This window comes from Babylonia areolata, chromosome 5 (assembly GCF_041734735.1).
Source record: "Babylonia areolata isolate BAREFJ2019XMU chromosome 5, ASM4173473v1, whole genome shotgun sequence".
Lineage (NCBI taxonomy): Eukaryota > Metazoa > Mollusca > Gastropoda > Neogastropoda > Buccinidae > Babylonia > Babylonia areolata.
Window position 1 is genome coordinate 7,253,604 of NC_134880.1, and position 17,500 is coordinate 7,271,103.

Genomic DNA, 17,500 nt, shown 5'->3' on the forward strand with positions numbered 1-17,500 from the left:
CCTTGCTATGATCTTATCCACAGCGCTCAGCGCCTAGGGAAACGTCACAGCAGTGTCCATGATATCGTAAATGTCTATGGAAACATCGTAACAGCGTCTACGGAGACGTTTTAGTATTCATGAAAATATATGTCTATGACAACGTCATAACACTGTCTACAGAAACGTACTAAGTGTCAAGGGAAACGTCATAAGTGTGCTGAAATGTCATAACAATGTCTGTTGAAACATCATAGCAGTGTATGTTGAAATGTCATAGCAGTTCTGTTGAAATGTCAGAACAGCATCCAAGGAAGCTTCAGTTTGCAACGGTGTCTATAAAAACTTCATGACATCGTCCAGGTAAAGTTTACAACAGTGTCTATGGAACCGTCCTACCAGTATCACTATGTGAACGTCATAACAATGTCTATGGCGTCATAACAGTTCTATGGAATTGTATCAAGTGTCTGCTGAAACGTCATGACAGCGTCCAAAAAAGCTTCACAACAGTGTCTATGGAAACGTCATAACAGTGACTATGGCAACATAGTTCTATGGAATTGTTTCAAGTGTCTGTTGAAACGTCATGACAGCGTCCAACAAAGCTTCACAACAGTGTCTATGGAAACGTCATAACAATGTCTGTGACGTCATAAGTGTCTATGTAAATGTCATAACAGTTCTATGGAATTGTATCAAGTGTCTGTTGAAACGTCATGACAGCGTCCAACAAAGCTTCACAACAGTGTCTATGGAAACGTCATAACAATGTCTGTGGCTTCATAACAGTGTCTATGTAAATGTCATAACAGTTCTATGGAATTGTATCAAGTGTCTGTTGAAACGTCATGACAGCGTCCAACAAAGCTTCACAACAGTGTCTATGGAAACGTCATAACAATGTCTGTGGCATCATAACAGTTTCCATGTAAATGTCACACCAGTGTCCACGGAAACGTCATAATTCCATGGAAACGTCAGAAGTGTCCATGGACAGGTGACAACAATGTCACATCTGCGAATCCACTGGGAATTCTTCGCTGGCCAATCATTTCAAGACACAAAACTGTGGACTATTAGCCAAAAAACAGTCTGAGACCCTCCCCTTCCAACACCCCCATCTGTGAAGACCATCCTGCGACAGAGATGGGCGGATTTCCTTTGGGATTTATCACGTAGGAGAGAAGTGATGAAAATAACGTAACCAAATGCAATGGATTATAAAAACAAAAGAAAACAAAACTAAAACGAAACAGTAATCAATTTCTTTAAAAAAAATAATAAAAAAAAAAATTAAAATTAAAGTAGGTACAATTGGGGGAACAGTAAATCCATGGACTGAACTTGAAAACAAGCACTAAAACAGCAGCCTGCTCCTAAACACAACCACACACATGCACACCCACAAACACACATACAAAAAAAAAAAAAAAAAAAAAAATCTGACCCTTCTGTGAAGTCAGTATATGTGGAAATGATTTTAGCACACAGGACTAGTGTAAAACCTATTTATAATGCAGTGATATTATGTGAAGTCAGTATATGTAGAATGAATTCAGCACACAGGACTGCAGTGTAAAACTTAGTCAAAATGCAGTGATATTGTGTGAAGTTCTTATCTGTGGGAATGAATTTAGCACACATGACTAGTGTAAAACCTATTCATAATGCAGTGTTATTTTGTTATCATGAAAATCATCAAATTCACGCCTTGTGAAGATGGTATCTAAAGTATCAAGAACACACACACACACATATGCACACACACACACACACGTGCCCCCCCCCCCCCCTCCACACAGACCTTTAAGAACAATATAAACTCTTTCTTCAGCCCTCCCCCACCCTCCCCCACACAACTCCCACCCCTCCTCTTCAACTGTCAGCATATTCAAAGCAAGATGCCATTTGTGCTCTAAGTACTGAAATACACATGCACATACACTGGCAACCACACATAATGCACACTTTAACACATACCATGAATGGCCAGCTTGAACTGCAGAGATCATTTTTCACTACCCTCTCTGGAAAATTGGCAGTTTCCAATCTCACCCACACATCCATGTGTGTGCCTTCACATGCATGTACACACACACACACACATATATTTACAGCAACAGATGGTCATTTTACACACACACACACACACACACTTGCAGCAACAGATGGTCATTTTATTGAATTATATCATGGAAGCATTCAGCATATAAATAAGATCAGCAAGTTTTCAGGACGGTCACACACACACACATACGAACAATAGGGAAATAAAAATACACAATCAATTTTTCATTTTGTACTGCTTAAATGAAACGATGACCTTTCCCCAAACCTTAGCATAAAAAGTACACATCAGCATGACTCAATCTGAAATCCAGTCAACGGAAGATGATGAATAATAATTTATTTTGAATCTATGAAAGATTACCATGCCTTTCAACTGCACCATGATCGCAGCAGGTACCATCACAAAGCTCCATCCACCTCTCTGGTTTCTTTTTGGGGGGGCGGGGGAACTTTTTATTGTTTGTTTGTTTTTGATTGGGGCAAACAAAATAACAGAACGAAATCTGAAGTGGGTGGAACATCTGAATCTGCTTCTGCATGGTTGAACGTTAATAAGCATCAGCACTGATCAGCCGCATGTGGTGGAAGGGAAAAAAGAAACACAGGCCACTTGACTGAAAAGACAGAATGGTGGCAGTCAGAACCTAGACGGAGGGCGGTGTCATGCTAACTCTCACGGCCACAGCTGCCATGTCCAGCTGTTGTTTTAGTCCGAACATCAGAGCAGTGACACATCCACTGCCTTGTGGTCGACCATGCTTTCCTGCACCAACACTATGCACTGAGCAAAGTAACCCAGAGCATGCAGACACACACACACACAACGCAAACACCACACACACACGCACACCACACACACACACACACACATATACACAACACACATCCCTCCACACACACACACACACCCACGCCCCTCCCCTCTCCCACCCATCCCCGTATCACACAATGGGCCATGATCACCACGGCAGCAGAGAGGACACACTGCAGACACCAGCATCAAGAGCTACGCCCGATACAGGCGCCGGGAGAGGTCTGCGAGTGATGGATAGTCTGGCCCGGCGCCTTGCTCAGGTTGATGGTCGACCTGAAACAGCACCAATCATAACTTCAACATCACAACAACTTGTGGAGCTCTCAGGATAAAAGTGTGACCATCAATCAATTCAATCAACAATGTTATTCAACCAGAGCATTGTGAACAATAATCGCCGTCCATCTAAACCACTTAAAACCTGTCTGGAAGCACAGAACCAACTTCTAAATATTCTCCTCACAATGAATGTTCTCTCTCCCCACCTATCTCTCTCTCTCTCTCACATACACACACATAAATACACACCATAACACACACACACACACACATACAAATTAACGTACACATCAAACACCTTTGTTAAAACAATCCACACAACAAACATTTGAACTGCCGACTGTCCAATACACAGACTTCCACATTCTTCATTACCCCCCTTGACACTGTCCAATACACAGGCGATGACATGACTCCCACATCCCTCACTGTCCAATAAACAGGTGATAACAGACATGACTCCCACATCCCTCACTGTCCAGTACACAGGTGATGACAGACATGACTCCCACATCCCTCACTGTGCAGTACACAGATGATGACAGACATGACTCCCACATCCCTCACTGTGCAGTACACAGGTGATGACAAACATGACTCCCACATCCCTCACTGTGCAGTACACAGGTGATGACAGACATGACTCCCACATCCCTCACTGTCCAGTACACAGGTGATGACAGACATGACTCCCACATCCCTCACTGTCCAGTACACAGGTGATGACAGACATGACTCCCACATCCCTCACTGTCCAGTACACAGGTGATGACACACATGACTCCCACATCCCTCACTGTCCAGTACACAGGTGATGACATGACTCCCACATCCCTCACTGTCCAGTACACAGGTGATGACAGACATGACTCTCACATCCCTCACTGTCCAGTACACAGGTGATGACAGACATGACTCTCACATCCCTCACTGTCCAGTACACAGGTGATGACAGACATGACTCTCACATCCCTCACTGTCCAGTACACAGGTGATGACAGACATGACTCCCACATCCCTCACTGTCCAGTACACAGGTGACGACATGACTCCCACATCCCTCACTGTCCAGTACACAGGTGATGACAGACATGACTCCCACATCCCTCACTGTCCAGTACACAGGTGATGACAGACATGACTCCCACATCCCTCACTGTCCAGTACACAGGTGATGACAGACATGACTCCCACATCCCTCACTGTCCAGTACACAGGTGATGACATGACTTGCACATCCCTCACTGTCCAGTACACAGGTGATGACAGACATGACTCCCACATCCCTCACTGTCCAGTACACAGGTGATGACAGACATGACTCCCACATCCCTCACTGTCCAGTACACAGGTGATGACATGACTCCCACATCCCTCACTGTCCAGTACACAGGTGATGACAGACATGACTCCCACATCCCTCACTGTCCAGTACACAGGTGATGACAGACATGACTCCCACATCCCTCACTGTCCAGTACACAGGTGATGACAGACATGACTCTCACATCCCTCACTGTCCAGTACACAGGTGATGACATACATGACTCCCACATCCCTCACTGTCCAGTACACAGGTGATGACAGACATGACTCTCACATCCCTCACTGTCCAGTACACAGGTGATGACATACATGACTCCCACATCCCTCACTGTCCAATACACAGGTGATGACATCCCTCATTACCCCCACTGACCTGTTGTGCTTGAGGTGACTCTTCACCAGGTGGCCGGCAGCCAGAGCGGACATGAGGCTGAGCTCCCCTGCCAGCACGGTGCCACACACGATGGAGGCCAGCTGGCGGGCGTTGGCGCTGGGGCTGTCTGGGTTCGACCCCTTCACCCCCAGCATCTGTGCACAGAGGGGGATAGAATCTTTTTTTCTTTTTCTTTCTTTAACTTTTTGGTTCAAATTCTGTGTTATAACAGAAATGCTTGAATACATACTTTATCGGGACGGGGGGCAGAATTTTGGGTCATGTGAGTTGGATGGGGCATGATGGGATAGACGTACAAGATGAGCTTTGCATTGTCTGGTATGTTGGCTAACGTACAAAGTGCTTGCGTGCATGCGTATACATGTGTTTGCATGAACATGTACGTGCATGTGTGTATGTTTGCATAAATGTGTGTGTGTGACTGTGTGTGTGTGTGACTGTGTGTGTGTGTGTGTGTGTGTGTGTACACATGTGTGTTTGAATGAACATGTACGTGCATGTGTGTATGTTTGCATAAATGTGTGAGTGTGTGTGTGCGCGCGCGCTCGTGCGTGTGTACGTGTGTGTAAGAGGTGGTGGTGTTGAAATGGGTCAAAAAGGGAGAGGCTTGTGCCTTGAGTTACACAGGGTGTTCCAGTTCAACAACAAATCACACCATCATGACAAAAGTTCCAGTTCAACAACAAATCACACCATCATGACAAAAGTTCCAGTTCAACAACAAATCACACCACCATGACAAAAGTTCCAGTTCAACAACAAATCACACCATCATGACAAAAGTTCCAGTTCAACAACAAATCACACCACCATGACAAACACTTTCTACACACTATTCCAGGTGGCCTAAATAACTGATTAAAATTGTTAGTTTGGTTCTGAAAAGGAAATCAAGACCCCACATGTTCTTACAATAACAGTAAACTACATTGTGACTGTGACTTTTTTTTTTGGAAGAACTTCATTATGCTTATCAATGATGAATTCAATCAACTGGATATTGATTTACTTTCACAATCCAATAAATCACAAATCACACAAAGCCCTACATCATCCCAACAAAGCGTGTGGTTTATTTTTCTCTTCCTGGAGCTCCAATGCAAAACGATGACCGTCGCTGGAGAATACAAGCCAGCTACCTCCCCATCAGTTACCCATTTGTAGCATCCTCCTACATATTTCGCTTTCCACTTTTTAACCAAGACAGTTCACTAACAGTTATATTCTAGAACCATCTCAAAAAAGCGTTTCATCTAATTGAAAAAAAAACAAGAATTCACCTTCTGCGTTTACCAATCACGACAGTTTACAACTAGTTCAGTTTCTTAAGGAGGCGTCACTGTGTTCGGACAAATCCATATACGCTACACCACATCTGCCAAGCAGATGCCTGACCAGCACCGTAACCCAATGCCTTGAGGAGTTTACAGCTAATATATTCTGATAAAAAAACAAACCAAAAAAAAACCCCAAAATCTTCAAGGAAATGATTCATTCATGCATTTATCAACTATTGTGTACAGCCCAGCCGACCACACGGGGCACGTAAACACTGCCAGTATCCACCCCTCAGTTCCGAGAAAAAAAAAAAGAACATCAAAAAAACAACTAAGCCACACAGCGTCACCTACCTCCAGACAGGCTGACTGCGGGGGCAGCACCGTTCCCCCACCCACTGTGCCCAGCTCCAGGGAGGGCATGGTGCAGGACACGTAGAGGTCATGACCCTCGGGGCCAGTGGGCGTCATGGTGGTCATGCACTGCGAGCTGGCCACCGTCTGTGCTGGGTCCTGCAGGGACACGTTCAGTGACCGTCATGCACAGAGTGTACACACACCTTATGCACTTACACCATGGTGCACAGTGTAAACACCATCGTGCACAGCGTAAACACCATCATGAACAGTGTAAACACACTCATTACAGTGTAAACTCCATCATACACAGTGTAAACACCATTATGCACAGTGTAAACACCATTATGCACAGTGACCATAGTGCACACAATGTAAAACGGCATCATGCACAGTCACTGAAAAAAACAAAGGAAAAAAGGGCACATACATGCATGCATACACGCACACACGTCACACACAGACACACACACCTGCCCAGCGATGATGTAGACTGCAGCAGCCATGTTGAGCGCATGTGAGCACACAGAACACACACACACACACACACACACATAAACACACACACAGACTCACACACCTGCCCAGTGGCAATGTAGATAGCAGTGACCATGTTGGCAGCGTGAGCGTTGAAGCCACCCAGAGCACCGGCCATGGCCGAGCCCTGCAGGTTCTTCTTCAGGTTCAAATCCACCAGCGCCTCCGTCGTCGTCTTCAGCACGGTCTGGACCACTGGGCCCGGGATGGTGGCTGAGCACACCACCGACTTGCCTCGCCCCTCCACCCTGGACACAGGACACACCGTGTTTTCCTTTCCATGTGACAGACATCTATCTCTCAACACAGGACACACCATGTTTTCCTTTCCATGTGACAGACTTCTATCTCTCAACACAGGACACACCATGTTTTCCTTTCCATGTGACAGACATCTTATCTCTCAACACAGGACACCGTGTTTTCCTTTCCATGTGACAGACATCTTATCCCGCAACACAGGACACACAGTGTTTTCCATTCCATGTGACAGACATCTTATCCCGCAACACAGGACACACCATGTTTTCCTTTCCATGTGACAGACCTCTATCTCTCAACACAGGACACACCATGTTTTCCTTTCCATGTGACAGACATCTTATCTCTCAACACAGGACACCGTGTTTTCCTTTCCATGTGACAGACATCTTATCTCTCAACACAGGACACAGTGCTTTCCATTCCATGTGACAGACATCTTATCTCTCAACACAGGACACAGTGTTTTCCATTCCATGTGACAGACATCTTATCTCTCAACACAGGACACACCATGTTTTCCTTTCCATGTGACAGACATCTATCTCTCAACACAGGACACACCATGTTTTCCTTTCCATGTGACAGATATCTATCTCTGAACACAGGACACATGGTGTTTTCCTTTCAGTGTGACAGATTTCTTATCCCTCAACACAGCCAATGTTTTCAATTCCATTAGACAGACTTCTTATCCTTCAACACAGGACACACCGTGTTTTCCTTTCCATGTGACAGAAGCCATTTTCAATTCCATGAGACAGACTTCTTATCCTTCAACACAGGACACACCGTGTTTTCCTTTCCATGTGACAGACATCTATCTCTCAACACAGGACACACAGTGTTTTCCTTTCTGTGTGACAGACATTTTATCTCAACTCACTCAGGACACATGGCATTTTCCTTTCAGTGTGACAGACTTCTTATCCCTCAACACAGCCACTGTTTTTGTTTCCATGTGACAGACTTCTTATCTCTGAACACAGCCACTGTTTTCATTTCCATGTGACAGACTTCTTATCCCTGAACACACACACCCACTGTTTTCGTTTCCATGTGACAGACTTCTTTTCCCTGAACACACACACCCACTGTTTTCATTTCCATGTGACAGACTTCTTATCCCTGAACACACACACCCACTGTTTTCATTTCCATGTGACAGACTTCTTATCCCTGAACACACACCCACTGTTTTCATTTCCATGTGACAGACTTCTTATCCCTGAACACACACACCCACTGCTTTCGTTTCCGTGTGACAGACTTCTTTTCCCTGAACACAGGACACATGGTGTTTTCCTTTCCATGTGACAGACTTCTTATCTCTGGACACATACACATTGTTTTCGTTTCCATGTGACAGACTTCTTATCCATGAACACAGCCACTCTTTTCATTTCAATGTCACAGAATTCCGAAAGACATTTGCCGGGATCCCACTGTTTATAGTCTTTAGTGGACAAAGGACTGCTGAATGATTTGACAGCACACCTCATCTCTAAAGAAATCAAGTTATTAGTCTAAAACAGCAGCAAGAAGAATCAAAAATGAGTAAAATACCTGTAACCAATAAAGATTGTGTGTGTACATGCAAATGTGCATGCGTGTGGAAACATGTATGTGTGCACATGTCCATACACAAATGCATATATAATCTATCAGTGAGTTTGTATGCATTGTGTATGTGTGTGATATATGCATGGATATGTCATGTCCACCTGTGTGAATGCTATCCTGTCCAACAGACATGCTTCAGAACACACACACACACACACACACACACACACACTCACACACAAACACACGCAGACACACACACACAAACACATAAACATACACACATAAAAATACACACACACACACACACACACACATACAAACAAACACACAGACACACACACAAACATACAAACACACACACACACACACACACTAACCAGTTAATGGCAGCTGGTTTCTTGTCGGTGCAGAAGTTACCACTCAGACTGAGGACCTTCATGTCAGGGAACATTTTCTGCAGCTCCTGCAGCGCTTTCTCACAGCCCTGCACACACCCAGCACACTGCCTCATGCATCTGTCATGCATCTGTCATACATCCCTTTTACATCTGTCACTTATCTGTCACCCCCCCCCCCACCCCCCCCCCCACACACACACACACACTGCCTCATGTATCTGTCATACATATGTCATACATCCCTTTTACATCCGTCACATATCTGTCACACACACCCAGCACACTGCCCATGCATCTGTCATACATCTGTCACACATCCATTTTACATTTGTCACATATCTGTCACACACCTCACACACACTGCCTCATGCATCTGTCATACATCCCTTTTACATCTGTCACATATCTGTCACACACCCCACACACACTGCCTCATGCATCTGTCATTCATCCCTTTTACATCTGTCACATATCTGTCACACACCCCACACACACTGCCTCATGCATCTGTCATTCATCCCTTTTACATCTGTCACATACCTGTCACACACACCCCACACACACTGCCTCATGCATCTGTCATGCATCCCTTTTACATCTGTCACATACCTGTCACACACACCCCACACACACTGCCTCATGCATCTGTCATACATCCCTTTTACATCTGTCACATATCTGTCACACACACCCCACACACACTGCCTCATGCATCTGTCATACATCCCTTTTACATCTGTCACATACCTGTCACACACACCCCACACACACTGCCTCATGCATCTGTCATACATCCCTTTTACATCTGTCACATACCTGTCACACACACCCCACACACACTGCCTCATGCATCTGTCATACATCCCTTTTACATCTGTCACATATCTGTCACACACACCCCACACACACTGCCTCATGCATCTGTCATACATCCCTTTTACATCTGTCACATATCTGTCACACACACCCCACACACACTGCCTCATGCATCTGTCATACATCCCTTTTACATCTGTCACATGCCTCTCACACACACCCCACACACACTGCCTCAAGCATCTGTCATACATCCCTTTTACATCTGTCACATACCTGTCACACACACCCCACACACACTGCCTCATGCATCTGTCATACATCCCTTTTACATCTGTCACATATCTGTCACACACCCCACACACACACTGCCTCATGCATCTGTCATACATCCCTTTTACATCTGTCACATACCTGTCACACACACCCCACACACACTGCCTCATGCATCTGTCATACATCCCTTTTACATCTGTCACATACCTGTCACACACACCCCACAAACACTGCCTCGTGCATCTGTCATACATTCCTTTTACATCTGTCACATATCTGTCACACACACCCCACACACACTGCCTCATGCATCTGTCATACATCCCTTTTACATCTGTCACATATCTGTCACACACACCCCACACACACTGCCTCATGCATCTGTCACACATCCATTTTACATCTGTCATACATCCATTTTACATCTGTCACATATCTGTCACACACACACCCCACAAACACTGCCTCGTGCATCTGTCATACATCCCTTTTATATCTGTCACATACCTGTCACACACACCCCACACACACTGCCTCATGCATCTGTCATACATCCCTTTTACATCTGTCACATATCTGTCACACACACCCCACACACACTGCCTCATGCATCTGTCATACATCCCTTTTTATATCTGTCACATACCTGTCACACACACCCCACACACACTGCCTCATGCATCTGTCATACATCCCTTTTACATCTGTCACATATCTGTCACACACACCCCACACACACTGCCTCATGCATCTGTCACACATCCATTTTACATCTGTCATACATCCATTTTACATCTGTCACATATCTGTCACACACACCCCACACACACTGCCTCATGCATCTGTCATACATCCCTTTTACATCTGTCACATATCTGTCACACACACCCCACACACACTGCCTCATGCATCTGTCATACATCCCTTTTACATCTGTCACATACCTGTCACACACACCCCACACACTGCCTCATGCATCTGTCATACATCCCTTTTACATCTGTCACATATGTCACACACACCCCACACACACTGCCTCATGCATCTGTCATACATCCCTTTTACATCTGTCACATATCTGTCACACACACCCCACACACTGCCTCATGCATCTGTCATACATCCCTTTTACATCTGTCACATACCTGTCACACACACCCCACACACACTGCCTCATGCATCTGTCATACATCCCTTTTACATCTGTCACATATCTGTCACACACACCCCACACACACTGCCTCATGAATCTGTCACATATCCATTTTACATCTGTCGTACATCCATTTTACATCTGTCACACACACCCCACACACACTGCCTCATGCATCTGTCATACATCCCTTTTACATCTGTCACATACCTGTCACACACACCCCACACACACTGCCTCATGCATCTGTCACACATCCATTTTACATCTGTCACATGCCTGTCACACACACCCCACACACACTGCCTCATGCATCTGTCATACATCCATTTTACATCTGTCACATATCTGTCACACACACACCCCACAAACACTGCCTCGTGCATCTGTCATACATTCCTTTTACATCTGTCACATATCTGTCACACACACCCCACACACACTGCCTCATGCATCTGTCATACATCCCTTTTACATCTGTCACACACACTGCCTCATGCATCTGTCATACATCCCTTTTACATCTGTCACATACCTGTCACACACACCCCACACACACTGCCTCATGCATCTGTCATACATCCCTTTTATATCTGTCACATACCTGTCACACACACCCCACACACACTGCCTCATGCATCTGTCATACATCCCTTTTACATCTGTCACATATCTGTCACACACACCCCACACACACTGCCTCATGCATCTGTCACACATCCATTTTACATCTGTCATACATCCATTTTACATCTGTCACATATCTGTCACACACACCCCACACACACTGCCTCATGCATCTGTCATACATCCCTTTTACATCTGTCACATATCTGTCACACACACCCCACACACACTGCCTCATGCATCTGTCATACATCCCTTTTACATCTGTCACATATGTCACACACACCCCACACACACTGCCTCATGCATCTGTCATACATCCCTTTTACATCTGTCACATATCTGTCACACACACCCCACACACTGCCTCATGCATCTGTCATACATCCCTTTTACATCTGTCACATACCTGTCACACACACCCCACACACACTGCCTCATGCATCTGTCATACATCCCTTTTACATCTGTCACATATCTGTCACACACACCCCACACACACTGCCTCATGCATCTGTCATACATCTGTCATACATCCATTTTACATCTGTCACATATCTGTCACACACACCCCACACACACTGCCTCATGCATCTGTCATACATCCCTTTTACATCTGTCACATACCTGTCACACACCCCCCACACACACTGCCTCATGCATCTGTCATACATCCCTTTTACATCTGTCACATACCTGTCACACACACCCCACACACACTGCCTCATGCATCTGTCATACATCCCTTTTACATCTGTCACATATCTGTCACACACACCCCACACACTCTGCCTCATGCATCTGTCATACATCTGTCACACATCCATTTTACATCTGTCACATGCCTCTCACACACACCCCACACACACTGCCTCATGCATCTGTGATACATCCCTTTTACATCTGTCACATACCTGTCAGACACACCCCACACACACTGCCTCATGCATCTGTCATACATCTGTCACACATCCATTTTACATCTGTCACATGCCTGTCACCCCCCCCCACACACACACAAACACACACACACTGCCTCATGCATCTGTCATACATCCCTTTTACATCTGTCACATACCTGTCACACACACCCCACACACACTGCCTCATGCATCTGTCATACATCCCTTTTACATCTGTCACATATCTGTCACACACACCCCACACACACTGCCTCATGCATCTGTCACATATCCATTTTACATCTGTCGTACATCCATTTTACATCTGTCACATATCTGTCACACACACCCCACACACTCTGCCTCAAGCATCTGTCATACATCCCTTTTACATCTGTCACATACCTGTCACACACACCCCACACACTCTGCCTCAAGCATCTGTCATACATCCCTTTTACATCTGTCACATACCTGTCACACACACCCCACACACACTGCCTCATGCATCTGTCATACATCCCTTTTACATCTGTCACATATCTGTCACACACACCCCACACACACTGCCTCATGCATCTGTCATACATCCCTTTTACATCTGTCACATACCTGTCACACACACCCCACACACACTGCCTCATGCATCTGTCATGCATCCCTTTTACATCTGTCACACACACTGCCTCATGCATCTGTCATACATCCCTTTTACATCTGTCACATACCTGTCACACACACCCCACACACACTGCCTCATGCATCTGTCATACATCTGTCATACATCCCTTTTACATCTGTCACATATCTGTCACACCACACACTGTCTCATGCATCTGTCATGCATCCCTTTTACATCTGTCACATATCTGTCACACACATTGCCTCATGCATCTGTCATACATGCCTTTTACATCTGTCACATATCTGTCACACCCCACACACACACTGCCTCATGCATCTGTCATGCATCCCTTTTACATCTGTCACATATCTGTCACACACACCCCACACACACTGCCTCATGCATCTGTCACACATCCATTTTACATCTGTCATACATCCCTTTTACATCTGTCACATATCTGTCACACACACCCCACACACTGCCTCATGCATCTGTCATACATCTGCCAACCATCCGCTTCACATCCATCAAACATCTGTCATATATTAGTCATACATCTGTCGTACATCCGTTTTACATGTCATACATCTGTTTTATATCTATCATAAATCCATCATACATCCATTCTATGTCTCACCTAGGACATCATGTTACCTGACACACGAGGTGTGCCCTATGTTACCTGACACACAAGGTGTGTTCTATGTTGCCTGACACAAGGTGTGTTCTACGTTACCTGACGCACGAGGTGTGTTCTACGTTACCTGACACACAAAGTGTGTTCTATGTCTCACCTTGGACAGCATGTTACCTGACACACGAGGTGTGTTCTATGTTACCTGACACACAAAGTGTGTTCTACGTTACCTGACGCACGAGGTGTGTTCTACGTTACCTGACACACAAAGTGTGTTCTATGTCTCACCTTGGACAGCATGTTACCTGACACACGAGGTGTGTTCTATGTTACCTGACACACAAAGTGTGTTCTATGTCTCACCTTGGACAGCATGTTACCTGACACATGAGGTGTGTTCTGTGTTACCTGACACACAAAGTGTGTTCTATGTTACCTGACACAAGAGGTGTGTTCTATGTTACCTGACACACAAAGTGTGTTCTATGTCTCACCTTGGACAGCATGTTACCTGACACACGAGGTGTGTTCTACGTTGCCTGACACAAGGTGTGTCCTATGTTACCTGACACACAAGGTGTGTTCTACGTTACCTGACACACAAAGTGTGTTCTATGTCTCACCTTGGACAGCATGTTACCTGACACACGAGGTGTGTTCTACGTTACCTGACACACAAAGTGTGTTCTATGTCTCACCTTGGACAGCATGTTACCTGACACACGAGGTGTGTTCTATGTTACCTAACACAAGAGATGTGTTCTGTTACCTGACACAAGAGGTGTGTTCTATGTTACCTGACACACGAGGTGTGTTCTAGGTTACCTGACACACAAGGTGTGTTCTATGTCACACCTTGGACAGCATGTTACCTGACACAAGAGGTGTGTTCTACGTTACCTGACACACAAAGTGTGTTCTATGTCTCACCTTGGACAGCATGTTCATGCCCATGGCGTCGCCCGTGGAGGACACAAAACGGATGTACACCTGCCGGTCACACAGCGACAGCGACAACTTCTGCAGCCGCGCAAACCTGACACAGACAGGTGTGTGTTTTTGTTACACATCTGAGAGCCCACATTGTACTGTCCTGCTTGTAACCTTTATGTATCAAACACTTCACCACATTAGATTTTGATTTCTCTTACTACGATAATAATTATTCTGAACACCCACCTTGAAATTAACTTACAACACACAAAATAATTATTTCACTCCATTCCTGGTTTAATTATCTTTACTTTGTAAGCACGTTGGGTTACACTGCTGGTCAGGCATCTGCTTAGCAGATGTGGTGTAGTGTATATGGATTTGTCCAAACGCAGTGACGCCTCCTTGAGCTACTGATGCTGATTATCTTTACTTCCTTGAACAGTGGAGTAAAACTTGCTTCAAATTTTTTTTATGAACTGTTGTAAGTTTTATGAGAACAAATTGAAAAAAAAAAAAAAAAAAAAAAAAAAAAAAAGTATACAAAAAAAATCAAGATTATATTATGTAACTTTTTTTTGTTTTGTGTAAGGAACAACACGACACTTGATGAAAACAACAAGTCTGCACTTGGTCGTGATGTCCAAAGCATTTCCAAATACTTGAGTGCCATTTCCACCTATAAAATACATAGACTTGATTTTTCATTACAATCCCCGCATAATATTCAAAGGTCTTTTATTTCTGAATAAAGTCTTGGTTATCTTCCCATGATTGTGACTTATCTCACCATGTCAACACTAAACATATACTATCGTAATTTCCAGACTATAAGCCAGTATCTTATTTTCTTTTCCCTGCAGCTAAAACATTGAATGCGTCTGGTACGTGAATTTTCCCTGATTCTATTTTTGGCTGGCGGTCAACCCCAACTAACACAATTTCACATCGCCAATCTCTGTGAAATATGAGCTAATCTGAAGCCAATATATTCCAGTTTACTCAGTGAACACAAAACCTGACCAGTGAATGTCACAAAGTGTATACACTCCGTGCTTCACTGTCCATTTTGTGATCAAAATCTGAATCCAGACACTTGCGATACCACCATGCCAAAGACAAGATGCTGTGCCTACGACACCGACTTCAAGTCAGAAGTGATCAACCTCTCTTTACAGAAGGGAAATTGTGCAGGTGCTCAAGAACTTGGGATCAATAAATCAATGCTTAGGTGCTGACGTCTGTTGCGAGACAAACTTGCCAAAGGTAAAAAAAACAAAAAAAACACAGAAATATTTTGAGGAAAGAATACAAGATGATGATGGGGACTCAAAAGAAAGGGTGGAGGAAGAAGACTGGGGTAGGAAGGGGTGGGGCGGGGGGGAGGGGGGTGATGGTGGCGTGGGGGGTGGGGGTCTGACCTGCTGGTGGAGTCAAACCAGTCCTTCACCAGCTCAAAATTGTCTCCATTCTCCAGCCACTGCAACGCCTCCCTGAAATCAAGCACCGCCTGTCTTTAACAATTCATGTCGTAAATGCAGCATTTCTGTCTCTGTCTCTCCCTGTCTCTCTTTCACTCACACACACACACACACACACACACATCAAAATATCCTATCACTCTAAAACCTCAAACTATCATATCAAAATAAAATAAACCAGTCTTGCACTTTACGAAAGCGTTTCCGGCACTATTTTTACTGTTCTATGTGTCAGTAACTGAGTAAGCCAGTCTTCCAGGCCTTGAAACTTGCCTCAGTCATTGAGAACTGCCAAAGTAATGACGTGCGAATAGGAATCTGTAATGAATGACATGCAAATGGGAATCTGTAATGATGTGCAAATGGAACTCTGCAATGACATGCAAATGGGAATCTGTAATGATATGTAAAAGGATAATGACGTGCAAATAGGAATCTGTAATGACGTGCAAATGGGAATCTGTAATGAATGACATGCATATAGGAATCTGTAATGACATGTAAACGGATAATGACGTGCAAATGGGACTCTACAATGACATGCAAATGGGAATCTGTAATGACATGTAAATGGATAATGATGTGCAAATAGGAATCTGTAATGACGTGCAAATGGGAATCTGTAATGAATGACATGCAAATAGGAATCTGTAATGACATGTAAATGGATAATGACGTGCAAATGGGACTCTGCATTGACGTGCAAATGGGACTCTGTAATGGCCCAAGACTGTGGACGAGTGTGAAGGAAAAAGGAACGTGGGGAGGTTAACGCCTGTGTTCAGC

At 44.6% G+C, this 17,500-nt stretch overlaps 1 protein-coding gene across 3 annotated transcripts in view; it reads right to left on the reverse strand.

Moving 5' to 3' along the window:
• Positions 1-783: 783 nt before the first annotated feature.
• LOC143281901 (3-hydroxy-3-methylglutaryl-coenzyme A reductase-like) overlaps positions 784-17,500 on the reverse strand; it is a 46,918-nt gene continuing 30,201 nt past the window's right edge. For all 3 annotated transcript variants that reach the window (XM_076587184.1, XM_076587183.1, XM_076587185.1), the window contains exons 15-21: positions 16,655-16,726; positions 15,231-15,336; positions 9,241-9,347; positions 7,080-7,284; positions 6,497-6,655; positions 4,845-4,999; positions 784-3,139 (exon numbers count right to left, since the gene is read on the reverse strand). In XM_076587184.1, the coding sequence (XP_076443299.1) occupies positions 3,052-3,139; positions 4,845-4,999; positions 6,497-6,655; positions 7,080-7,284; positions 9,241-9,347; positions 15,231-15,336; positions 16,655-16,726 (892 nt within the window). In that variant the 3' untranslated portion in view covers positions 784-3,051. The remainder of the gene's footprint in view (positions 3,140-4,844; positions 5,000-6,496; positions 6,656-7,079; positions 7,285-9,240; positions 9,348-15,230; positions 15,337-16,654; positions 16,727-17,500) is intronic.